Source organism: Nyctereutes procyonoides, unplaced genomic scaffold (genome assembly GCF_905146905.1).
Source record: "Nyctereutes procyonoides isolate TBG_1078 unplaced genomic scaffold, NYPRO_anot_genome, whole genome shotgun sequence".
In the NCBI taxonomy this organism is placed as follows: Eukaryota; Metazoa; Chordata; class Mammalia; order Carnivora; family Canidae; genus Nyctereutes; species Nyctereutes procyonoides.
The window spans coordinates 23860416-23876626 of NW_026575040.1; the positions used below are offsets into that span (position 1 = coordinate 23860416).

General features: G+C 36.1%; 1 protein-coding gene across 1 annotated transcript in view; it reads right to left on the bottom strand.

Annotated features, from left to right (window-relative positions):
* Positions 1–16211, bottom strand: part of AP4E1 (adaptor related protein complex 4 subunit epsilon 1) — a 56190-nt gene that overhangs the window by 31091 nt on the left and 8888 nt on the right. Inside the window, 5 exon segments of the mRNA XM_055319991.1 lie at positions 5131–5204; positions 8207–8373; positions 10016–10175; positions 12940–13061; positions 13496–13569. Coding sequence (XP_055175966.1) covers positions 5131–5204; positions 8207–8373; positions 10016–10175; positions 12940–13061; positions 13496–13569 — 597 coding nt within the window.

The window sequence follows — 16211 nt, forward strand, 5'->3', positions numbered from 1 at the left end:
AACTTATTTTAGTTTCAGGTGTACAAATATATTTTTTAAAGTTTCTGAAAAAGAGGCACCTGGGTGGCTCAGTCAGTTGAGCGTCCAACTCTTAGTTTCAGCTCAGGTCATGATCTCCGGGTCTTGAGATCAAGCCCCAAAATGGGCTTCCCACTCACCAGAGAGTCTGCTTGAGATTCTTTCCCCATCTCCCTCTCTCTTCCACTCCCCCCCGGCTCCTCACGCCTCCCTCCCGGTCACTTGCTCTCTCGTTCTCTCCCTACTCCATTGCTCTCTAAAATAAAATATTTTTAAAAAATAAAAATAAATTTTAAAAACTAAGGTTATAAGAAAAACAAAGCAAACAAAGGAGAGTTTCTGACAGAAACCTATGGTACCGGGACGCCTACATGGCTCAATGGTGAGAGTTTGGCTTTGGCTCAGGATGTGATCCCAGAGTCCCAGGATCAGGTCCCACATCAGGATCCCTGGGAAGCCTGCTTCTCCCTCTGCCTATGTCTCTGACCCTCTCTCTGGGTCTCTCATGAGTAAATAAATAAAATCTTTAAAAGAAAACCTATGTTACCTACAAAGCCTAAAATATTTACTACCTGGACCCCTTTTTAGAAAAAGTTTGCCAAAAACCCTGAATTAACAGGCAGCCCTAAGTAAGACTAAAAATAATGCTGCTCAAGCACCTCAGTAGCCCAGTCAGTTAAGCGTCTGCCTTCAGCTCAGGTCATGATCCCCAAATCAAGCCCCAAGTCAGGCTGCCTGCTCAGTGGCAAGCCCATTTCTCCCTCTCTATCTGCTCTCCCCTCCACTCATGTGCTCTCCCACTCTCAAGTAAATAAACAAAATCTTTGGGGAAAAAAAAAATATTCTCCATCTTCTGTTATAACTGACATGGTTTCCTTTACAGATTCCTACCATTCAGAACTCTCCTGCTATCAAACTGTGTTACTACAAAAGCTTCTCTACCCACCTAAAATCTAAACTTATTTAGATTTCTGGAAAGCTAGTACAGGTAAAATTACTAGTTCAAAAATTACACTTTTTAGTCAACTTAGGCATAAATGAGCTAAAAATGAATTTAATAGGTTTTTTAATTATTTTTCCACTGGAGCTAAGTCCCTTTATTCCACTGCTCTACAAAAATCTAAGTCCACAAATGAAATAGCGGCCACCCTAATGTCTCCCCTCTACAGAGGTCTCAAAAAAGTGCTTCTGAGGATTTCTAAATAAATGTAAAAACACAATGTGAAGTTTTATTTTCTCTTCCAAAGCAACCTAGGTCCTAACCAAATTATCAAGTAAAAATTATCAAATTAAAAATAACATTCTGACATTTGTAATACTGTGGTTTTATCATAGGTATTTGGTATTCAATTATGCACAAAATTTGAAGAGGTTCCACTGACACCTTATCCTTCAGACTAGACTTTACTTTCATATGAAGTAAGTTAAGTCTCTATCTGTTGACCCCACTTTGGCAAGGAGATGTGGGTACCACCCAATGGGGATAGAAGTCCAGGTTCTCCACTCTGCCTCCTTTGACACTAGGAGAAGGGATCCTTGTTCCCTCTGGGTAGGGGATGGGAACCTCTGCTGATACTATCTTGCCTGGGAAAGGAAGGGGCATTACTTCATTAGTACTCCCTACGTGGCCTCCACTGATACTGCTAGCATGGCCTGAGTATCCCTGACCAGTGGTAAAAGCTCCAACTCTCTAGTAGGCTTCCTCTAACACCACCCCAGCAAAGACAGGAGAAGTACTTCGTTAACTCCCTATTCCTAAATATGAGAAATCCCAGCTTCCCCACATCATCCCCACTGACAGTGCAAGGGAGGGGTGACCCCCTTCAACACGTGGGAGGGATGAAGTTCTTGCTCTCCTCTTGGGCTTCTCCACCATGAGTCCAGTGGAAGGGTTGGGAAGCTAGTTATACCTGGTGAAGGGGAAATCTTGGCTTTCCACTCAGTCTTTTCTGCCATGTGTGATGGCTGGCTGGGATAGAGAGGCTAGCTCTTCCCCTAAGCGCCCTGAGGTAACCTCTGAAAATGGTTCGCTATTCACTCGACCCAAAAAACCCTACAAAATCATGCAAATCAAGAGGTCCAAATCTTCATATTCATTTTAAGGACACACATGAAACTACCCAGGCCATCAAGGGTATGCTATCTGAAAAGCCACCTAATATATGAAAGATATCACTTTGCAGAAGCAGTGTGTGCCATTCCGTCACTACAATGGTGGAGCTGGTAGGTGTGCCCAGGCCAAACAGTGGGCCTGGACACAGGGTCAGTGGGCCAAGAAGAATGTTGAATTTTTACTGCACGTGCTTTAAAAATGCAGAGTAATGCTGAACTTTTCAGGGTTTACATGTAGATAGATCCTCTGGTCATCGAGCACATCCAGGTGAACAGAGCAGCCAAGATGCAGCGTAGAACTCAACAGGGCTCATGGCCGGATTAACCCATACATGAACTCTCCCTGCCACATCAAGATGATCCTTGCTGAAAAAGAGCAGACTGCTCCTAAACCAGAAGAGGAAGTTATACAGAAAAAAAAACATCCCAGAAGAAACTAAAGAAACAAACACAGCTCAGTAGTAAATTCTGCATAGAATAAATGCAAATTTTTTTAAAAATAGGCTATTGCCTACGTCTTCTATCTTGCTATTTTGCCCTTTTCTTGTCAGTCCTTTAGCTAGACAGCAGGCCTTTTTCTTGGGGCATTTTTGTCTGCACCTGTCGGTGTTTCCAGGTTGCTGGCTCTCCTGTACCCAGTTTGGGGACTATGAGGCAAAAAGAAAACCCAAGGTATTCACTGTGACATTGTTCCTTGCATTGCAAGGTCCCAATCCAGTCTACCTTCATTTCTCCACCTTTCAGAGTCATATGTTAATTTTACATATAATATCCATAAGAGGGAAAAACAGGGAAATGATGGTTCTGTTCCTTGTACTCCATTATATAGAAGTCTCCTGATTTATTAAATAGCTTATGAAAAATGTTACTCTCATCTTATCAGTACTCTGCCTAAATATCTTCCATATCTCTGGATTTATATACAGTATAAAACCAAACTCACTTGGCTGCCATGAGAGGACCTCTGCAATATGGCCTTTCCACTGTTCCCACTATGAAATGTCCATGCAGGCTGCTGGTAAGTCAATATTCTCTGAAACAGTTTTAAACATCCCTACTTCTATACCTTCTCTCATGTTTCCTCTTCCTGGGCCCCCTAGACCTCCCTTCTGACTATCTGAATCCAACCTACCTTTCAGAGCCCCATTACCTCCATAAATCCTTGTGTGTAGTCCTCAGGCCCACAGTGATCTCTACCACCTCTGGACTCCTACAGTATTTATTCCCTGCACCACCACTTAGCATTCTACCTTATACTGGGTATTATGCTTTCATAAATAAGCTATTTCTCCCATTATATTGTAAATTCCTGTGACGTCTGGGTGGCTCAGTGCTTGAGCATCTGCCTTTGGCTCGGGTCATGATCCCAGGGTCATTGGGATCAAGTCCCACATCAAGATCCCCACAGGAAGCCTCTGCCTATGTCTCCACCAATCTCTCTGAGTCTCTCATGAACAAATAAAATCTTTTAATATATATATATATTAAATTCCTTGAAGGCAAAGATTATATTTTATACTTCTTCATATGCTCTATATCACTTTGTATAATGTCTGGTATATAACAGCAGTCAATAAATGTCTTTGGTATGTTTTATGCCTTGATTTAACACTAAGGTAAGTTATAATAATGAAACTTTCATAAAAATATGGTTTAGAAAGTATAAAGCCAAAATCCAATCAGATAACTAATAAAAGTAATCTTCTTTTTCTTTAATTCAACTAAAACACATTTTAAAAAAATATTTTATTTATTTATTCATGAGAGACACACAGAGAGAGCAGGCTCCATGCAGGGAGCCCAATGTGGTACTCAATCCCAGGACTCCAGGATCACACCCTGAGCCAAAGGCAGATGCTAAACCGCTGAGACACCCAGGCATCCCTCAACTAAAACATTTTAATTATTGATTAACCCAATACCAGATACTGGGCTAGACTCAGTCTCTTCCCTTAAGAAGTTAATAATTTCAAATGCACATTCTTCAGCAATAAACTCTTTATGGTAGCACTATGAGAGAATAGTCTACCATTGACAAAATCACTGTCAGTTATAACTGTATCAATACAGAAGGAGAGAAGCCTTAACAAGGAGGGAAAGATTAATAAAAGAAATAAACAAAACAACAGAAACTATAAGGTTTCCATGGCAAGGTGAAACACTGGACTAACAGCCTACAAAGAAGCAAATTTACTGGTGTTCCCAGAAATTTTAATAAAAGAAAGGTGCCCTCGTAGGAAACATTAAAAAATATTTCTTTCGGGTATACAGTGTTCTCCAAGTGAAAAGAAATGGGTAACAGTGGTTATCTCCAAGAAAGGGAACTGGGTGGTAGTGGTAAGGGTCAAAGGGACACTTACTGTTCACTGTATACTTTTTTGTACCTTTTGAATTTTGAACCATGTGCAAATATTACCTATTCCAAAAAAAAAAATTAAAGCTGAAATGTCAATTACAAAAATAAAAACAAAAAAAGTTCTACAAGAAAAAGAAAAGCAGATCCTTAACTGATTCTAAACAGAATTCCTTGAAAGTCTTTCACACTCTTATCCTACACACTAATTATATCTCAAGTAAAACTTTTTTATCTTGACTGCCTGCAAAGACTCTGACATTTCTCTCTCGTCTGACAGTTCCTAGCCTAACCACCTGTGTCAGTAAGGATCATCCAGAGGTAAGGATGGAACAGATCTATGGGTTACCTTCACAGTCAATTAGATGCTTAGTGAATATTTTTAATATAAAAACAATTTCTCTTTAAAAATAAAATATTTTAAAAAGAGAGAATTTTAATTATAATTCAGGTCAATGTTTAAAACAAAGTCATAATTTCAGAGTAGTTCTATTATCCAATGCTTACATTGAAAAATAACCCAAAGAACCATCTTAAAAATTAACATACAAAATTCTTTTGGAATTTATAGTAGTCTAACACACATTTTGCTAAAATACCAAAAAGCACTGTTAATCATTAGAGTAGCATTTACATATGTTACCTACCATATGTGACATTGTGATTTAACTCGGCTCTTCGTAAGGATTCATCAAGAACATCATACATTAATTCACTTGTCCTGTTTAAAAGATATTTTATTTGCAGTAGAATTATAGTATTATAACTCAATAAAACAGTTTTTCAAACTTCTCTCTCTTTAAAACTGAGGATCTACAGAAAAGAAGTGAAAAAAATTCATTTTATGAAGATATGGAAATTTCACTTCTTCAAGATTCCATTTGCTCTTTCTCATGAGTTTAATTTCCTGTTTTATCAAAGCTGACTAGTCAATGGAGAGATATCCATAAGTCAATCAACTCTTTACCTATACCTAGTCTACAAATCAGGCTTTTGTTTCGTTGAGCATACTACCTTTTATAATTTTATTTATAATAAAATATGCTACCTGTTTCAAGTTACTACAGTAATACCTCACACATCCAGATTATTCCAGATGGTAACCATGTAATTTTTTTTTTTAATATTCAAATACCGTCTTTCTTTGAGCAGCACCAGGTTCTCTGGGAAAAAATTTCAACTTTCATTTATGTTAAATGTAAAGAAATTTCATTTTGTGAAACAGGTTTGTACCACTCCTATGTCTTTATGGTTACTGATTACAATTACAGTTACTGGGTTGAGGTAGCTACTGTAAGAAAATGCAGTGCTTTCTAGAGCATTCTGCCTCCAAACCTAGAAAAGTCCTCTCCAAGAAGTCAGTGTGAAACTATGGCTCCTAAATTGGCATTTCTGTCTATAGTTTACAAGTTCAAAAAGCACTAACAGAAAAAAAAAAAAACTACCATCAACATATGATACACACAGTAGTCTTGCAGAGAAACTATACTGTAATACAAACAAAAAATTCAAAAATAACATAGGGCTACACAAATAACATATCAACATTTCTTTTTCAGAAAATTTCTTTTTTCCAAATATACAACTATAAAATTTAATTTTAAGTACATAACTTTTATTCTATCTTGACTAACATGTAATTATCCAGTGAGAATCCAGAACCATATTCTAAAATCCCTCATTTTATTGTGTAAGCACTTTTTTCCAGACAATAACCACAAAGCAGACATTACAACCCTTCCCCCACCTCAAATTTGGTAATACTACACCTAGATTACAGTCTAGTTTCTCAATTTTAAAAGCCAATGTCTGGCATAAGAGTCATAATTAACCACATGAAAATGTGGAAACGTTTGCAGACATGATCAAGCAATGTTAATAACCTAAGACGAAGAATGCTATAAAACACAAGAAAATATTCAAACAATAGACATAAAAGAATATAAATCTAAGATGTTTCCAGTAAATTATCTCTTTCAATTAAATATATTAGAATCCTGTTATAAAATAACATTTTTACTTTGCCACACTGAGCTAATCACGTCTTTAAAAATACAAGATTTGTGTTAACATAAAATCTCAGAGTTGGGACAAAGGAAAAAATATTTAATGTTCCACAGCATCAGTAAAGAGTTCCACTCTACTCATTTCATTTCGAATGAGTCTATGCCAACTGAGCTCTCTGTGGAGACAAGCACTCTGTTTGTATTGTTTGTAACTTTGTATGTATTCCACACATTCATTCATAAAGGAAAGAAGATAATGAGTTAATAAATTTAGTAAATTCACTAAATGCCTCCAAAGTTACTTCATGAAAACATATTGTCACTGGATCTTTTTAGATCAGTGAGGTCTGGTTGCATTATTATGAAATTCATGATTTTAAAACAGAATTCCAGTGAACTCCAACTAGAGCTACACAACAGGATAGGTTGGATTATATACAATAAAATTAGGACAAACACTTTTAATGTGCATATCTACTTCCATCACCTCCAGTTTTTTGACTTAGGTTTCGATCAGGAATTGAGATTCAGAAACACAGAAAAAGTAACATAGCAATACCAAGAGTGATAAAGTCCAATTAGCTCTCCTTAGGAGCTCACAGGCAGATGGACAGTGACATGACACTGACAAGGAATTAGTAGGAGCAAGAGCCTAGAAGACAATCCCTTTGTAAAGCTAGGCCAAAGAATTAGAAGGTACCCTACTACATGGAGGAGAACCATATCTCACAAAGTCAAAACACTGATCAGAAAATTTTTTTTTTTTAGTAAATATTTTCTTAAGACAGAAACTCAAGTCATGGTCCTTGCTCTCAAGGGAACTAAAATCTAGTTCAACTTGCTCTTGAACAGTTCAGGAAAAAAAATTTTAAAATATGTATGTACATATATAGTGAGAAATAACAGTAAGACAAATGCAAATAATTGATGACTCTAGGTAAAGAGTACAAGGAAGCTTCTTGTACTATTCTTGGAACTTTCCTTTAAATTTGAAAAACTATGGCAAAATAAAAAGCTAAAAAAATATATATATAATCAAAAAGACACCCATAAAAAATTTAATATAAAGTACTGGCTAAAAGAATAACCCAGACAAAGAAATTAAGATGAAGTACTCATATTCAATTAGAGCAAGAGTCAGCAAACTATCGTCCACAGGCCTCTCCTGGTTGGATATTTGTTTTTGTATGACTACAGGCTAAGAATGGTCTACATTTTTAAATGACTGGGGCGGGGGGGAAATCAAAGGAAGAATTTTTTTTCCAAAGGAATAATATTTCATGACAGATAAAGATTATATGAAATACAAGTTTTAATGTCCAAAGAAAGTTTTTTTGGAACACAGCAATGTTCATTCATTTACATGTTGTCTATGGCTGCTTTTGAGCTATACAACAGCAGGCTTAAATGGCTACAAGAGACAACATACAATCCATAAAACTTAAAATATTTATTATCTGGACCTTTACAGAAAGTTTCCCAATCCCTACACTAGAATGATTAAGAAGGTTTCATGGAAGAAAAGGAGCCTCAGAGGTACCTTTCCCTATGAGCAGAATTTAGATAAGCAGAGGGCCAGGATTATCCCAGCAACCTGTTATATACTTCTTAAAATGGCTTATTTATCATTATTAAGCCAATTAAACATTGGGATCTGACGTATGAAACTTCTAGGTGATGGGCTATCAGAGTATCAAGTTTACTTAGAATAGTTTACCTTTGATCATCTTTTCCTAGTAGTCCTAATATTCTCAAGAGCTGGATTTGTAACCATGGCGCTGGCACACTGTGGTAATTGAAATCTACTGGGAGCTTTCCTCCAACTACTTGCTTCAAAATTGTCACAAAACTCCCCGTCAAGTCTTTATATCCAGATGAATTCTCCTATAACCAAACAAAAAACAAAAACAAAAAATATTCTGTTAAGAATAATGTCTTATCAAATATAAAATAGATCTGGTTGAAATGCCATACAGAATCTAACTTAATATATGTTCACTTAGAAGTTTCAGGTTCACATTTAATCAAACAGTGCTCTAATCTGTTTGATTTCTTTCATGATGAAACTACTCTGGCTACTTGATCCAAAGCTGAATCATCCCTCAAAAGCTTGCACCACTCTCTACTTATCCCCACATAGTCTCAATCACATTTCATAAGTTCTCATAACTACATCTTATATAGAACTTTTATTAGCCAAAACCAGCAATTAAATCAAAAAGGGAAAAGAACCGGCATATTGAAAAGGGGCAGCATTACCATTACTTTTGATGAAAATCAAAGCCTGTTTGCAATCTCTAAACTTTGTTTGCAAAAGACTTCTCATGTAAGTAATCTAAGTGTGTTCTGGGTGGAGGAGCACAGGGCAGTCAAGACCACTCAAACATTCAAACCTCCCAAAATCAGTGCATCTGCCTTTTAAAAATTTATTAACCCTATAGTATTTAAACACACCTGTGCTTCTGAATGCGTGTGCTTTGGTTACTTATCTGATGACTGGGGAAATGACATACATATTCTTCAAACATTAGATTCATTGTAATTTTTATTTCATTATCAAGGACACATTTTTGGAAGGGAAATAACAGCTCTTTGAAAGTTTAGTAAATGTTAGAGAAAAATAAGATTTAACATCAATTATCTATTTATACCAATCTATTTTGGAGCACAATCCATAAAAATGAAGACACCCTTCAACCTGTAATTGTAAATTGAATTCAGTAACATATGCCATTTTGTTTTATAGTACTCATGGAGTCTCTCACATATATATAAAACACACAAAGGGGTTTCAGGCAAATACACTGGGGCTGAATTAATATAAACCTATATGACCATTTAGAAAATTTTACCATACCATTCAACCTTCCTTTCTGATCTGATACAGTATCGATGGAAGGAGACAACATAGTAGTCCATATACCTTGCACAACCCCTATCCACTCTCCTCATTTGTATAAGCTGTCACACATATCTCAGGAATTTGTATAAAAGAAAGTTACTCCTTGGGGCACCTGGGTGGCTCAGTTGGCTAAGTGTCTGACTTTGGCTCAGGTTATGACCTGACGGTCCTAGGATCGAGCCCTGTATGAGGCCCTGAGTCAGGCCCAGTGTCAGACTTGGCGCTCAGTGAGGAGTCTGCTTCTCCCTCTTCCTTTGCCCCTCTCCCTGCTCGTGCTCTCTCTCTGATATATAAATAAAATCTTAAAAAAAAAAAAATTAAAAGTCACTGCTTAAAAAACCACAAAGTTACAAATTTCAATCACCTTCCAAAGGTATTTTTCCATACATCTTTAGTAACACAAAAAAACTTAGTCATTTAAAAAAGAGACTAATCCTGTAATATGCACAACTCACGCTATCAAACTTGCAAAATTACTATTAAAAAGTCAATTATAAAAAAGTCAATTATAAAAATTTGAAATGTTAATTAAGCATTTACTGAAAAACGTGAGTTTTCTTTTAATTCCATAATTACATTTTTCTAATGGCAACTACTCAGTACCTCCTGAAATTTCCAACTTACCTTAATCATCCTAAAGTATATGTGCAAAGAAGCAGCCATGACCCCAACATCTCTGTCACAAAGTGCTTTCCGAAACTTAATATGGATATGCTGTACTTGATTAGGAGCAATAAGATGGAATTTATATAATGCCAGAACAGCTTTTCTTCGTATAATCTCCCTAAAGATAAAAAATAAAATCTAAATAAATCATCTGAATTGTCAGACATTTAGCTTAAAAAGATTATAGATGAGATGACTTCAAAATATCAGCTATTACCTTAATATAAAAAGAATGAATTATACATTTATACTAATTTCTTTATTCTAATCCACCAAACTATAAAAAGTAGTTCTCTCCAGGAGGTAAGACCTCAAGAGACTAACTGCTCATGTTATATAGTTCTAGTTACATAATTTTTGGCAATAAGCATGTATTTATTACTTTTGAAATCAGAATAAACAAGGAAGATAAACATATTCCTTAACTCCCTAATTCCATTTTTGAAAGCCATCTCTCTAGAAACTGTGAAAAGTTTCAACAGTTCAAAGCTTTAACAGGTAATTCTGGCTAGCAATATTAAACCTCTTTATTAATACTGAAAATCTCAGTAACATTCTACCTTTTAATATTTCTTTTTTTTTGTACCATAGGAAACCTAGAGGACTCCAAATACTCCAAATAGAAAGGGAGATTCACAGTAAAAGATGTTACCCTTCCCCTTGCCCAGCTCATGTTTCCAAAATATCATTACAAAGAAGAGGAAAGCAGGAGCACCTGGATGGCTCAATGGGTTGAGAGGCTGCCTTCAGCTCAGATCATGATCTCAGGGGCTGCTTCTCCCTCTGCCTTTCCCTCTCCCCCACACCATCCCACCCCTGTGCTTGCGTACTCTCTCTCAAATAAAATATTTTTTATAAAAAATGAAGAGGAAAGTATACACTAGTATTACACTTAATTTGTAACAGATACTGTCTAGCACACAAGAAGCAAAAATATTAAGTAGCTATACTATATTCATAATATAATTTCCAAGGAAGCATATTCCTTATTCTTCTCACTCATGCCTATTTCTAAATATTTCATATTTGCAGGCTATGCTGGCAGTACTCATAACAGCAGCAATGTCTGTCACAAAAGTGAAGTATTTATTTTTAGGGTTTCTTAACACATATTTGTTACCTAAAATCACAGAATCTCAAAATTGAGATTACTCAATGCAATCCTCTGTGTTCCACTCAAGAATATCCCTTAGAAGATTCCTAACAAATGTCAAATTTAGCTTCTGCTAAATTCCATTAATAAGCAACTTACTATCCTCCTAGGCAAACTATAGCATGATGGAAACTTCTTTTTTACAGAGAAAGAAAAAGCAGATTAACAACAGATTTGCCATTAGTAGTATTAATACTACGATGGCTGGAAACCATATCTCGGTGTATTGCTATTGAGTGTTAACCATTTCAGTTCTATGGGGCAGCCCCGGTGGCGCAGCGGTTTAGTGCTGCCTGCAGCCTGGGATGTGATACTGGAGACCCAGAATCGAGTCCCATGTCAGGCTTCCTATATGGAGCCTGCTTCTCCCTCTACCTGTGTCTCTGCCTCTCTCTCTCTGTCTCTATGAATAAATAAAATCTTTAAAAAAAATTTTTTTTTCAGTTCTAAGAGAGTAGGTAAATGAGGTAAAATAAAATATAAACACTCAACAGGCTCAGGAATCCGAAGGCCTGGCCCTCTATGGTGACACTAACAAAAGACATCAAGAGACCTGGGTTGAGGCTATAGGTCTGGCATGGTGAAATTCAAAAGTCAAGTGCAAGCCACATCTTCCTTGTGTCATCCCCTGGCCTACCTATAGCTCTGACCCATGTTCTTCCACATGGAGTTAAGTATGGCCATAATTGCAAAAGCAGAGTTTCAAACAGTCTAACTGGGGGAAGAGAAAAGAGGCCAGGATTTGAAATTAGAGTACATGGGAAGCAAAAAGGAAAAAATTCAGTTCTCAGAAGGATTTCATACAAAGACTCTGTAAGTATGATTACCACAAAACAATGAGGGTATGGAAAAATTACATAAAAATAATGCTTTGCTATGATCAGATCAACCTGTAATTATCTAAGAAAAACTAGTACTTTATTTCTAGTAATTAATTGTCTATAGCTATCATTTGTTCTGAACACAGATCTGACCTAAATAAAATATTAAAACAAGTCTGAAAAGCCTATGAAGTTATTCTATAATTCTTAGTAAAAGCTATCATTTTAGCCAGATAATTCAGTCCAAAATTTCTTAAAGAAAACAAACCATAAGACAACACTTTATAATCTCAGAACACCAAAAATACTACCTTAAAGGGACATATAAAATAAATATTGTGTGAATAACAAAAAAATATTAAAGATTGTATAACTAAAATAGTGAAGCTGTAAGGAATCTTACAAGATTAGCAAAATACCACAAGTTAATAAGGTTTATATGGATATGTTCTGCTATAAAATAGAATTTGAATGTTGCAATTTTGCTATGAAAGCAACCCCAATATGGGGAAGCTCTGCATTCATAGCACTTGAACCACTGCCAGATTTTTTTTCATTTCACTTTATCCTCAAAACAACTTTGTGAAAACTAACACACTTCAACCAACCCCATATAGCCAAAGGAAAAACAGGACCAATGCTGGTTAGTGGTAGAACTGAGAGGAAAGCCACAGATTCCTGACACTAAACCTCATTGACTCTCAGTTTAACTTTAGAAAGCTGCCTGACATTTTCTCGAACCCACATAAAATACATGATGCTATCAAGGATTTTTGCATTAATATCTGGCAGTCAAAGGATATCCTCCACCCTAATAGCATTAAATTAAAGTTATAATAAATGTTTTAGTATAAATTTTTATTCTGAAAAATATAGTATAGACCCGTATCCAAAAAAAACTGACTTACTTAGAATGTTGAAGTTTATCTTCAATTAATGGAAGAACAGCTGGAATCATTTCTCGAGGGAAAATCTGGCTGACAATAGTAAGTGCCATACATACTTCTACCAGATTAGTGCTCTGCAAATCCTGACGTAATAATTAAGCAAACAAAACATTCAGTGCAAATTTTGAAACTTAGGATTAGTAAATTCAACATTGCAATGGTCCTATGTACTCAATAGTCTTCTACTAACTTTATAATTAATTTGTACATTCAGAACAGATCTAGAGAAAAAGACAACAGCCAGAAAAGTGTATCAGACTAAAAGTCTGGAGGAGATCTGCTTTCAAATGAAGCCATAACAGCAGCAGAGAGTTAAATGTTTCATTTAACCCTTACAACTGGGTTAAGTTCTATTATTAGCCTCATTTTATAAACTCAGAAACTGATCTAAAAGATCTTTCTAAGTCCATTCTGTAAGCCTGGCTTCTTCCAACAATATCTAATTCAATATGTTTGAGGCAAAATGTCAGATGCCCATGGAAATAATTTTCATATTTACTAACATATAATGCAGTACCTTTACAACTGTATTCACAAGGAGAAGCAGCAGTTCATGACTTTCATGTAAAAATAAAGAGACAGCCAAATAACCTATAAAATTTGAGGGAAAAAGTCTCATTATTACCTGCCAAAAATGAACTTCTCCCAATAAATTAAACAAAACAATAATATATTCCAAAATTTAAGTGTCAAAGATAATAGCTATAAATAACTATAAAGACAGATTGTAAAATATGAGGTTCAAAAACTTAAGGAAGATTTCAGGTATGCTTTATCCTGAAATACGTCATAATCATGTATTTCACAGGATATACCTGAAACAGAAAAGAGGCTATATGTACCACCTTGAACTCCTATTCATGACATGAGAAATACATGCCTTCTATCTTCTGTGCATATGTCTACACAAGCAATCAAAATATTTTCTATCTGAGCACCCGGTGGCTCAGTGATTAAGCATCTGCCTTTGGCTCAGGTTGTGATCCCAGGGTCCTGAGATCAAGTCCCACATCAGGTTCCTCACAGGAAGCCTGCTTCTCTCTTGTCTATGTCTCTGCCTTTCTCTCTGTGTCTCCTATGAATAAATGAAATCTTTAAAATACGTATATATTTTTTCTATCTTATAGCCAAACATGCAACTATTCAACTGAATGAATCACCTAGGGATCCCCGGGTGGCTCAGCAGTTTAGCGCCTGCCTTCAGTCCAGGGCGTGGTCCTAAAGACCCGAGATCGAGTCCCACATCAGGCTCCCTGCATGGAGCCTGCTTCTCCCTCTGCCTGTGTCTTTGCCTCTCTCTGTGTGTGTATCTCTCATGAATAAATAAATAAAATCTTAAAAAAGAAATGAGCCACCTAATACCAACCCATATGACGTAAATCACATTTTAAGCCATAAACAATACCCTATTTTCTTAATATGAAAATACACTATTGACAGAATAACAGTTGTTGAGGGAAGAAACACAGTCTACCACATTATATGTAATCACTGATTTAAGTAAATATTTTTATTTCAATATCAAAACATAAAAAAAGTACATCTTAGAATTGAGGAAATACATTAATACTATGACAAAGGCCATATATATATATGGAATCTAGATACTCCATGTCATTTCCTGTCACTCTTCACACTGGTAACATTTGTTAGACAGTTACTATGGAACAGTGCATTACAAGCCTCACCTCATTCAATCTTCACAACTCTATGAAGTATTATTATCCCAAAGAGAATATGAGGCCCTAAAAGGGTAACTGCACAAAATCTATAGCTATTACATGGTGGAGCCAGCACTCAAACCCAGCCAGTCAAAGTTAGCTCATGTTTTATTTTTTTTTTTAAAGTTTCTTTTCTTTTTTAAATTTTTATTTATTTATGATAGTCACAGAGAGAGAGAGAGAGAGAGAGGCAGAGACACAGGCAGAGGGAGAAGCAGGCTCCATGCACCAGGAGCCTGACATGGGATTTGATCCCGGGTCTCCAGGATCGTGCCCTGGGCAAAAGGCAGGCGCCAAACCACTGCACCACCCAGGGATCCCCTAGCTCATGTTTTAATACCTATGCTGTCCTGTCTCTCCACACAGTCTATGTGGAGGCCCTATTCCCTGCCTCCCACCCTTAATGCTTTCCATTCTTCTCAATTCTTTCAGTCCTCTCATTAGAATTCTAATGTTAAACTATCCCATCATTTCCCAGATAATGTGTGTATCGGCTGGAAATCATGGGCAAACTGTTAGAAACTACCTATTCTCAAAACCAAGAAATAGCAGCATAACCCATTTCAACATCTTTACTGAAGATCAGAGGAGCAGAGCATGAGAAAGAAGATAGAATTAACCAGGGGCAAGAAAGAAATGAGAAAAACCTCAGCATTTAAAGAGATTAGGTCTTACCAGATTGCGGGGAGAACTCATGTGATAAGCTAAGTTATCACTCACAACAAGTCACCAATATCAAGGTAGGAGAAGATGAACAAATTCAAAGACTATCTCAACAAAACCTTACCTCTATCTGTTACAAAGAATATCCTAACTATTTTTACAGTCAGGAAATGTGAAAATATTTAGTGACTCATAAAATGAAAAGGTTCCAGAAGACAAAGAATAATGACTATGATTATGGAATATGTTTGATATAAAAGAGTGACATATAGGATAAGATTATAAGCTTTGACTCACAGAAAATTGGGTTTACATTCTGGCTCCACCATTTATTAACTGTACAACCTTGGACAAATGACTTAACCTTTGAGCCTCAATATTCTATCTCACAAGATAAAGTACCTAACATGCCTGACTTAATAGGTACTGAAACGTAACTTTTCAACAAAATTCATATAAAAAATACGAAGCCATCTCCAACAGAGAAAGCACCAAAGCTAGTCTCAGAAATCTCAGGGGAGCTGAAGAGAGTGAATATATATAGAAAGTTTAAATGCTATCTTAAAAAAAAAAAAAAAAAAACCTTCTACTCATTAGCACACATAAAAAATGTCTGATACCTACACACATATGTCCCTCTACAAGGCAATAAAATATTTCCCTAAGGTCATAAATCTCAACAAAAATGACTCTGAGGTCACTATTAAAATAAGCTTCTATAACTATCAATAACATGTACAAGGTTATTCACTGCAACACTATTTACAAGAGCAAAGAATAAAAAATAACTCATATATCCATCAATAGAGACTTGGTTGAAAAACTATGGCCCATCCACCCATCCAATGA